Here is an 11,264-nt window from a genome sequence, read left to right as displayed (position 1 = left end):
TCTTAACAAAAATCACCATTTGACCAATTTTTATAAAAACTTTCAAAAACAACACAAATGCATAGCAAGCTCAATGATTATGATTACCCAAGGTTTCATTCATCAACAACAACATCTCTCAACAACAACAACAACCAATCATGGGTTCATCAATAATTCATCAATTCACCAAAACTTTCTCAACTTTCAACAACAACAACAAGTTCATCATCAATTCACCAAATTCATGACACCCAATGTATCAATTCATCAACAACATATGTTAAAACAACAACAATATTTGAACATGAATCCCTCATCAATCTAACAACCACAACATTATTCATCTTCAATTTCATACAAAAACTCATCATGTTCCTACATACCCATTTTGACATACAAATTCAACAACAACAACACAATTATCATTCAATTCATGCATATAATCATACCATCAAAATTAAGCATGGATTTCTACATCTAAAATCAAATTAACCACTTAACCACAATTACGCAAAGAATTAGGGTAGAAATTAAACTACTAGATTATGATTAAAGACTAACCCCCTTACCTCAATCCTTCACAATCAACAATAGGGCTTCACTTTAGCTCCCAAAGCTTGAATCTCTAGCTCCCTCTAGCCTTCTCTAGATCTCCTCTTCAAACCCTTATCTCTTCTCTTGTTCTTTCTCTCTCTACATATTCTCTTAATAATGAAAAATGATGGTAAACCCTATTTTCTCTACCAACTAGAGTTTATTTAGGCTCAACTAATTGGGCTTAACTCACAAAGTTCTAATAGGCCTAACCCATTTATATTCTAACCCAAAATGTTACTACTCACTTAACGGTAAAATGTAATATTAACGGTCAACTACCGGTAATAAAATAATTTACCACACTCTCTAGTAACTTAGTAAAATAACCACTCTCACTAAGTACTAAAAATAATCCTCATCAAAATTACAAAATTACCCCTACTCACCAAATGACCATAATACCCCAAAGTCCAAAATGACTAAAATACCCTTCTAACACCGAAAATACACACAGAGGCAAATAATCACATAAGAGCAAATATAACACACATAAAAGCAATTAAATAAATAATAAAATAAATCTAGCGAAAAATCGGGCTGTTACAGAGTGTATAATTCATAAACACTTTGTGTTGAAGAATCAATGCACGTTAAATTTGATGACAAAGAGCCTAGAAGTAAAACTCCAGAGCAAGATGAAAGTGTTGTTGAGATACAGGTTCCTGAAGATACTCCAGAACCTGATCAGATAGCTGAATCTGAAGACAGTCCAGAAGCTGAACCTACCTCAGAAGCACAAGATGAAGTTGCTTCTGATGAAGCTCAAGATGGCTCTCAGCAAGCTACTCAATCCAAGAACTCATTCAAGTACAAGTCTTCACATCCTGAGGATCAAATCATTGGAAACAAAGAGAGTCTTAGAAGAACAAGATCATACTTCAGACAAGAAGCGTCTATGATAGGACTGTTATCAGTGATATAACCTGCTACAGTTGATGAAGCACTTTCAGATGATGGATGGATACTAACTATGCAGGAAGAGCTTAATCAGTTTCAAACAAATGATGTGTGGGATCTGGTACCCAAATATCAGCATAAGAACATTATTGGAACAAAATGGGTATTCATAAACAAACTGAATGAACAAGGTGAAGTAGTCAGAAACAAAGCAAGACTTGTTGCACAAGGTTACAGTCAACAAGAAGGCATTGATTATACTGAAACATTTGCTCCAGTTGCAAGATTGGTAGCAATCAGGTTACTTTTATCCTATGCAGTAAATCATGGCATAATATTATATCAAATGGATGTCAAGAGTGCATTTCTAAATGGAGTCATTGAAGAAGAAGTGTTTGTCAAGCAACCTCCTGGTTTTGAGGATCTTATGCATCCTGACCATGTTTACAAACTAAAGAAATCACTATATGGCTTGAAACAAGCTCCCAAAGCTTGGTATGATAGACTAAGTAATTTATTGATCAAAAATGATTTTAAAAGAGGCCAAGTTGACACAACACTCTTCAGAAGGACTCTTGAGAAAGACATTCTTGTTGTGCAGATATATGTTGATGATATAATATTTGGTTCTACTAATGCATATATTTGCAAGGAATTTTCTAAGTTAATGTAGGATGAGTTTGAAATGAGCATGATGGGAGAGCTGAAGTTCTTCCTTGGAATTCAATATCAATCAAAGCAAAGATGGAGTATATGTTCATCAAACAAAATACACTAAGCAGCTTCTGAAGAAGTTCAAGCTAGAAGATTGTAAAGTGATGAACACTCCAATGCATCCAACCTGCACCTTAAGCAAAGAGGATACTGGAACAAAAGTAGACCAGAAGTTGTACAGAGGTATGATTGGTTCTTTGTTATACCTCACTGCATCTAGGCCAGATATTTTATTCAGTGTATGCTTGTGTGCAAGATTCCAATCAGATCCTAGAGAATCTCACTTAACTGCTGTTAAGAGAATCGTCAGGTATTTGAAAGGAACAACTAATCTTGGACTCCTCTATAGGAAATCCTTAGATTATCAGTTGGTTGGATTTTGTGATGCTGATTATGCTGGTGATAGGATTGAAAGAAAGTCAACCAGTGGCAATTGTCAATTTCTAGGTGATAATCTGATATCCTGGGCTAGCAAAAGACAAGCAACTATTGCTATGTCTACAGCAAAAGCAGAATACATCTCAGCTACAAGTTGTTGTACGCAACTACTTTGGATGAAACATCAGTTAGAAGATTATTAATGCTAACAATATTCCCATTTATTGTGATAATACTGCTGCTATTTGTTTGTCAAAGAATCCAATTCTACATTCAAGAGCTAAGCATATTGAAATCAAACACCACTTTATCAGAGACTATGTTCTAAAAGGAATTTTAGATATACAATTCATTGATACTGAGCATCAATGGGCTGATATATTTACTAAGCCTTTAACTGTGGAAAGATTTGATTTTATAAAGAAAAATTTGAACACGCATTTTGTGTCTGATTGAAATTTGCTTGCTCCTGAATAGGAATTTAGGTCCTAAAGTCTATCTAGAAGTTGTGGTCCATCAGAAGCTCTTTATTGAGGTTCTGAGGAAAATTTGCTTCTGAAGATGACATCAGCATCTGAAGTCCAGAAGCTGGGTTTTGTGCTTCTGAATAGCAGAGTTAGTGGAAACGCTGGAAGTTACTTTTTGGTGACACCTGGCCCACTAACTTGGCAGTTACTCTGAGAACTTCTGACGTGGTTTATGTGTACGGTTGTATAACGTAAAAGGGCAATGATGAATTGTGCTTTGAATGTACTATCACGCGCCCCTATGTCATTAATGTTGTGTTTGTTTGTCCCCTTTACTGAATTGCAAATGTTTTACTAAAAAAACTTATACAAATTCACACACTACTCACTTCACAACAAACACTTTCCTTTCTCAACCTCTCTTTGCGAAGTAAACGCACTATCTGCAACTCAAAACCTAGAACCCTAAAAACTTCATCATCATCAATGGCATCATCAAGCTCTCTTCCTGAATCAAGCATGCAACAAGGAGAGATTCCAGAATCAACTATGCAAGACGAACCAACATATAATAGCATATGGCTCTTCCGTTGAAGGAGTCACGTATTCTATAAGAGCACGTCTTTCAGCCATGTTGGTATTATTTTTGTGCTTTCCAAGAAGTTAATGGTGAAGGAAAATAAAAAAAATAAAAATAAAAAGAAAAGAGAAAGAAGAAGAGAGAGTTCTAATCACTAAGAAAAAGCTAATTAAATTAGTTAACTCCCCGGCAACGGCGCCAAAAACTTGATAGGGCCAAACCGCAAGTGCACGGTCTATCGAAGTAATAGTAGTAAGTAGAGTTATCGTTCCGCTAGGGAGTTGGTCAATCCAATTAGCTTTTAGAAATTGATTAGAAGAGAAAGAAATAAGAAGTTGGAGAGTGCAGTTTTTGAAGGTAAATAACAATAATATTAAAAAGCCTTGGGATCATTGGTTCATCATAATAACGAATCTTTTCACAAGCAAGCCTTAAACTTATAATTAAACGTTAATCCTAATTACTAAGGACAAGTCTCTCTTTAGCATATCACAGCTCCTCTCGAAGTCAGTGAGTGTATCCCTCCAACAACCACACCTATTCTCATGGGTGATTGCCTTTGGGACCCTTGAAGATCGAAACTTTATGTGTCCCAAGGTTTGCTAGACTATTCTCATGTTTCGCAAACCTTGTCTAAATTCACTTGTTCGGATATCAAAGCTCCGCGTTCGCTTTATGAATTGATATCTGCGATGATGAATTAACCATTATCAAACCCTCCGCGTTCGCTTCCACAGTTTGATAATAATTAATTCATGTTAAAACGGTGAATTTAGATTAGGAATTAGGGTAACAATTAATTAGGGTTTAAGACTTGGCTTGATCCGGATCACGTCATTAGACTTATCCAACGATCCCAAGACAAAGAAGTCTACTCACTCATGTTCATCGTAGACATGGGGGAAGAAGACAGAAAATAACAGTAAAGTAAATTGCAAAGAAAGTAAAAGGGAAATAAAGACTTTTATTAAAATAGCAATTGAAATAAACAAAGTAAAAGGTCGATTGTTTATGGTGGAGAGCTACTCTATTTATAGCTTTACATCTGACTTAGAAACTAAGCAACTAGAAGGATAAAACAGTAAAGCTGCAACAGGGTAACTTGGGCTTGAAGAAAAGCAGCAGAAGTGGATTCTGGGATGGGCACGGCCGTGCCACATGTTGGCACGGGCCGTGCCAAGCTTCTGACTTGGTGGGATCATATTTTTGTCCCGTATCTTCGTATTCTTGCGTTGTATTAGCTCCAGTCCTCTTTCTTTTGCTCCAAGACACCTTCCACCATATATTTATTCCTAAAATAAAATAAAATACAATTTGAAGTAAAATATTCTAAACTAAAATAGAATGCAATAAAATAAAATCAAATCTAAAATAAAACTAAACTACATAAGGCAATAAATAAGACTATCTATGACTCATCAAACTCCCCCACACTTGAATCCTTGCTTGTCCTCAAGCAAAAGGCAACAGACATAGCAGCAACAAAAGATTGATTTATGGCAATATTAAGAACATAAGACTCAAAGAAAGGTTTTGCTTCAAGTACACTAATTACAATTTCAAATATTCCTCATGAACCTATTCTACCCAACATCAAGTCTCAAGTGAGTGTGTGTGTGCAGTCCAACCCTTTTATTGCTCCTGTATAAGACAGATATTATGAGGAATAGGTTCTATCCTTAGTGCTAAAGTAACCGAGAAAAGTCCTTTCTTCATTTCATATAAGAGTGATGGGAATTAAAGTTAAGATTGAATTAATTTAACAATTAAGCACAAGGGGCTGCAGATGCTTAGGGGCTATCTATCCTCGTAGGAAGTCTTCTCGGATGTAATTGTCCTTTCCCCCTAGATTCAAAATCACCCTAAGCAGTGCTGCAAAATTATTATTTGTTTCATCTCCGCGTAGGAAGTCTTTTTGGATGTAATTGTCCTTTCCCCCTAGCATTGATGAATTTGTTTCATTTAAGTTCAAATTAAGGAGTCACCACCACAATTAGGAAGTTAGGATGTAATTGTCCTTTCCCCCACATGTTGGTGTCATTCTCCCGCCCCATTTAACATTAACAAATTAAGAAGAATATAACAATTAAGAACAATTTGATTAATTTTCCCACACAAACTTATACTACTTTTACTCTTAAGACTTTAAAGGGTCTAAGTTAACACTAAAGATAGAACGTGCTCCTTAAAATACCTATTCATACATTTGCTCAAGGATTGCAACCGGGTGCTTTTCTCATTGGAGAATTTCACAATAAAACATGATATGGGTATAGCAAGAACACAAGAAACACAAGAAACTACTTTTATGTACAAGAAACAACCTTTAAAGAAGAGACAAAACAAAAAAATTTCATGCCATGTTTACATTAAAAACAAGCTACTAGTCGTGCCTCTTGCTATAAAAACAAAACAAAAGAATAAAGTTCAAGGGAGTTTGGGACACTACGACTCTAGACACTTTATTAGGCCCCCCCACACTTAGGGGAAGCATTGTCCTCAATGATTCAAAAGAAAAAGAAATTAAAAAGAAGAAGAAGAAGTAGAGGAAGAAGAAGGGTTGCAGAAAGCTCACAATGTGTTATAAATAGCAAAAAAAAAAAGAATTTTTAGACTCTGTAAGCTGGCACGGCCGTGCCAACCTCAGCACGGGCCGTGCCAACATTCTGTGGCTGGATCCATTTTTTTCTTTGAAAAACATGGCACGGCCGTGCCAACCTTAGCACGGGCCGTGCCAACCTTCTGGTTCCAGGGACTTCAATTTTTTTTCATTTTCTTGAATCGTACTCGGACAATTACCTACAAAACAACTTAAAACAAAACGAAAGCAGTTAAATGCGTGGGTTGCCTCCCACGAAGCGCTCTTTTACCGTCACTAGCTTGACGAAAGATGTAAGAGTGGTTCCTCATGGAGGATCTAAGAGGGCTAGTATTGTTTCTTCTTCAACAGCTTCACCTGCATTGTAAATCTTTAGTCTTTGGCCATTAACTTTGAAAGGTCCAGTCTTTTCAGAAAAAATTTCAATTGCCCCATAGGGGTAGACAGTACGAACAGTGAATGGACCAGACCATCTTGATCTTAACTTACCTGGAAAAAGCCTTAGCCTAGAGTTAAAGAGCAGTACAAGGTCACCGCTCTTGAAGTTCCTTTTGAGGATATGCTTGTCGTGCCATTTTTTAGTTCGTTCTTTGTAAATACGGGCATTTTCATAAGCATCAATTCTAAGTTCTTCTAACTCACTTAACTGAAGTTTTCTCTTTTGACCAGCTAGATTGGGATCTAAGTTGAGGTTTCTTACTGTCCAATAGGCTTTGTGTTCAAGTTCAACCGGAAGGTGACAAGATTTTCCATAGATTAGCTTAAAAGGTGTCATTCCAATTGGAGTTTTGTAAGCCGTTCGATAGGCCCAAAGAGCATCGTTGAGCTTACTTGACCAATCCTTCCTAGAGTTTGAAACTATTTTTTCAAGAATGGCTTTTATTTGTCTATTGGAGACCTCAACTTGTCCACTAGTTTGTGGGTGATAGGGTGTAGCAATTTTGTGTTTCACTCCATACTTTTGTAAAAGTTTTTCGAAAAGTTTAGATATAAAGTGAGACCCTCCATCGCTTATTACAACCCTTGGCACTCCAAACCTTGGAAAGATAATCTTTTTGAAAAATTTTATAACAACATATGCATCATTAGTGGGTGAGGCAACAGCCTCAACCCATTTGAACACATAGTAAACTGCCACCAATATGTATTGATTTCCAAAAGAAGAGGGGAAAGGTCCCATGAAATCAACACCCCATACATCGAAAATTTCGACTTCAAGAATGTTGTTTAAGGGCATTTCATTTCTCTTAGTAATGTTACCGGTGCGTTGACATTTGTCACATTTAGAAACGAATCTATGCACATCTTTGAAAAGCGATGGCCACCAGAAACCAGATTGAAGAATTTTGAAAGAGGTCTTTTGAGTACTGGCGTGGCCACCATAAGAAGAGGAGTGACAGTGGGTTAGAATACTACTTACCTCGTTTTCAGGAATGCATCTTATGAAGATCCCGTCTGAGCCTCTTTTGAAAAGGTAGGGTTCATCCCAATAATAATGTTTGAGGTCATGGAAGAACTTCTTCTTTTGTTGGTAGCTCAATCCAAGTGGTAATACTCCAGCTGCAAGAAAGTTAACAAAGTCTGCATACCAAGGTGCGTTAGTTTGTGCCAATAAGAAGAGTTGATCATCCAGAAATGAATCATCCAGGGGTAACTCATTCTCATTGGTCTCCCTAAGGCGGGACAAGTGATCAGCTACAACATTTTCGGTACCCTTTTTATCTTTTCTTTCAAGGTCAAATTCTTGAAGGAGCAAAATCCACCGGATCAACCTCGGCTTGGCATCTTTTTTGTTTAACAAATATTTTATTGCCGAGTGATTTGTGTAAATGATGATTTTTGATCCTACCAAGTATGGCCGAAATTTGTCAATGGCATAAACTACCGCTAACAATTCTTTTTCTGTTGTGGCTTGGTTATTGAAGAAAAATCTTTGATGAAACGGTGGTAAAACCCTGCATGTCCTAGGAAACTTCTTACTTCCTTCACCGAGGTAGGAGGGGACATTTTTTCAATAATTGCAATTTTTGCTTTGTCTACCTCTATACCCCGTTCAGAAACTAAGTGTCCTAGGACAATTCCTTCTCTTACCATGAAGTGACACTTCTCCCAATTCAACACTAAGTTTACCTGTTCACATCTTTCCAAAACTTTTTCCAGGTTAGTCAAACAATTATCAAAACTAGATCCATGCACAGAAAAATCATCCATAAAGACTTCCATTATGTTTTCAACAAAATCAGAAAAAATAGACATCATGCATCTTTAGAAAGTAGCGGGGGCATTGCAAAGACCAAAAGGCATTCTCCTATAGGCAAAGGTAGCAAAAGGACATGTGAAAGTGGTTTTCTCTTGGTCATTGGGGTGAATAGGTATTTGGAAGAATCCGGAATACCCATCTAAGTAACAAAAGTGTGAATGCTTAGCTAGCCTTTCTAACATTTGGTCTATAAAGGGGAGTGGGAAGTGATCTTTACGGGTTGCTTTGTTGAGCTTCCTATAGTCAATACACATTCTCCAACCGGTGACGGTTCTAGTGGCAATGGATTCATTTTTATCGTTCTTAATAACAGTGAGACCACCCTTTTTAGGTACTACTTGAACCGGGCTAACCCATTTGGAATCAGAAATTGGGTAAATGACACCTGCATCTAGGAGTTTTAAGACCTCTTTTTTCACAACTTCTTTCATGTTAGGGTTCAACCTTCTTTGGTGTTCAACGGAGGGCTTATAGTCCTCCTCAAGTAGTATCCTATGTGTGCACAATGAGGGGTTTATTCCTTTAATGTCGTCAATGGTATAACCTATAGCCTTAGGATACTTTTTGAGGACATAAAGCAATTTTTCAGTTTCCACCTCATTTAGATTTGCATTCACAATGACGGGGTAGGTTTAATTAGGGCCTAAGAATTCATACCTCAAGCTTGGTGGGAGTGGTTTAAGCTCCACCTTTGGTGCTTCCTTTGGTGAAGGGGTTGGTTCTTTTCCCATTAGCTCCTCTATGCCCACATCTTCCATAGGAGGAGTTCCATCTAACATCTTCTCATACTCTTTGGCGTCTCCATCTAGTTTTGTACCTGCATCACTAACCAAGCATACTTCCAAACCATCATGTGTAGTTGATGCCAAAGGGCACTCTTTCACACAACGGTCAATTATATCAAACATGCAACAAGAGTCTTTAATGGAAGGATTTTTCATTAGTTTAGCAAGTTCAAATTCAACAGTATCCTTACCAACATTAAATTCCAATTTCCCATGTTTAACATCTATTATAGCCCCAGCGGTAGCAAGGAAAGGCCTTCCCAAAAGTATCGGTACTTGGTTATCCTCCTCTATTTCCATCACAACAAAATCTGTGGGGACATAAATTTCTCCTACTTTGACAGGGACGTCCTCTATGATTCCAGCTGGATACTTAATGGAACGGTCCGCTAATTGTAGGGTCATTCTAGTTGACTTAAGTTCCCCTAACCCCAATCTCTCGTAAAGTGATAAAGGCATCAAACTGACACTAGCTCCTAAGTCACACATCACCCTTTTTACCATCTCAGGGCCTATGCCGCAAGGTATGGAGAAACTTCCTGGATCTTTAAGCTTTGGTGGCAATTTATTTTGGATGATAGCACTACACTCTTCCGTAAGGTTCACCGTTTCACTTTCCTCAATTTTCCTTTTTTTTGAAAGAATTTCTTTTAAAAATTTAGCATAGGTAGGCATTTGAGTTAGGACATCGGTGAATGGAACATCAATGTAGATTTTATTCATCATTTCAATGAATTTTTTAAATTGCTCGTCAAGCTTAGACTTGGCAAATCTTTGAGGGAAAGGGATTTTTGGGTTGAAGGGGGGTGGTGTAACTTCCTCACTTTGTGGCTTCTCATTCTCTTCTTCAATCACCTCTCCTTGTGGTTTACTAGCTTCTTCATCACTAGGCTTGACTCTTAAGGGGTCCTCTAGTTGCTTACCACTCCTAAGTGTAACGGCGTTCATTCTAGGTTGGCGAAATTCTTGAACAACTAGTGAGAGCTGAGTCTCTAAGATTTTGTTGTGAGAGGAAATAGAGTCTACTTTTGATGTAAGTGTAATGAAAGATTCATTCAAAAGTCTAGTTTGATTTGCAAGCTCCTTGAGCTGTTCGGATTGGTTAAGAAGAAAATTTTCCATTAAAAGTTCAAGATTAGACTTTTGAATAACCTTTTGATCAATTGCAAAACTTGGTGGTGTCGTTTTTTGAACCAAGGGATTGGGGCTTTGGTTAAAACTTACCCCTTGGTTGTTTTGAATAAAGTTTATTTGCTCAACACTACCTAGTTTGCAATCACTACATGCTTTACAAGAAGAAGGTGTAGAGGTAGAAGTACTAGCACTAACATTAAGTTTTTCAAATTTGTGGGTTAGTGCATCAATCCTAGAAGCAAGGTGGTCATAATCAGAGACTTCGTACATACCTGCCCTCTTTTTGGAGGGTGAAGATCTTGTAGTGAATTCTTCATCGGTCCATAGGAAGAGGTTTCGAGCCATGTCTTCGATCAAGGCATAGGCTGTTTTGAAGTCCTTGTTCATTAAGGCACCACCTGCAGCTGTATCAACAAAGTTTAAGCATTTCTTTAAAACGTCCCCATGAATCATGAAGAGATTCCCCCTCTTTTTGAGTAAATTGAAAAAGCTTTTCCCTAAGTTGGCCGATTTTTGATGGGGGGAGGAAACGGATGAGAAATTCACGCTTTAATTGGTCCCATGAGGTGATGGAACCAACTCTTAGGGAATGGAACCAGTTAAGAGCCTTGTTTTTTAGAGAAAAAGGGAAGAGATGCAGTCTTAAAGTTTCTTGGTTTTTCTTGTATGTCACAGTGAGCCGCCAAAAAGTTGAGATATGGAGATTGGGATCCTCATCGGGGGATCCCGAAAAACAATTTTGCCGCACCATCTTAAGTTGGGTAGGCTTAATTTCAAAGTCTTCGCCCTCAACCATTGGGTACACAATAATAGCATATGGCTCTTCCGTTGAAGGAGTCACGTATTCTATAAGAGCACGTCTTTCAGCCAT

The 11,264-nt window shown here is 37.5% G+C and overlaps 3 protein-coding genes across 3 annotated transcripts; all 3 read right to left on the bottom strand.

The window, feature by feature from the left end:
• Positions 1 to 6,521: 6,521 nt before the first annotated feature.
• On the bottom strand, positions 6,522 to 7,451 carry LOC146929240 (uncharacterized). Its single transcript, XM_085707260.1, has one exon. The coding sequence runs from the start codon at positions 7,449 to 7,451 to the stop codon at positions 6,522 to 6,524; it is 930 nt and encodes a 309-aa protein (XP_085563386.1).
• A 1,655-nt stretch (positions 7,452 to 9,106) lies between these two features.
• On the bottom strand, positions 9,107 to 10,381 carry LOC146929239 (uncharacterized). Its single transcript, XM_085707259.1, has one exon. The coding sequence runs from the start codon at positions 10,379 to 10,381 to the stop codon at positions 9,107 to 9,109; it is 1,275 nt and encodes a 424-aa protein (XP_085563385.1).
• A 421-nt stretch (positions 10,382 to 10,802) lies between these two features.
• LOC146929238 (uncharacterized) lies at positions 10,803 to 11,264 on the bottom strand. Its single transcript, XM_085707258.1, has one exon. It carries the CDS (start codon positions 11,262 to 11,264, stop codon positions 10,803 to 10,805), a length of 462 nt encoding a protein of 153 aa, XP_085563384.1.

The sequence above is a fragment of the Medicago sativa genome, chromosome 4, assembly GCF_051527215.1.
Source record: "Medicago sativa cultivar Bolivia chromosome 4, Bolivia_mono, whole genome shotgun sequence".
Taxonomy (NCBI): domain Eukaryota; kingdom Viridiplantae; phylum Streptophyta; class Magnoliopsida; order Fabales; family Fabaceae; genus Medicago; species Medicago sativa.
This window is presented reverse-complemented; position numbering and strand designations above follow the sequence as displayed.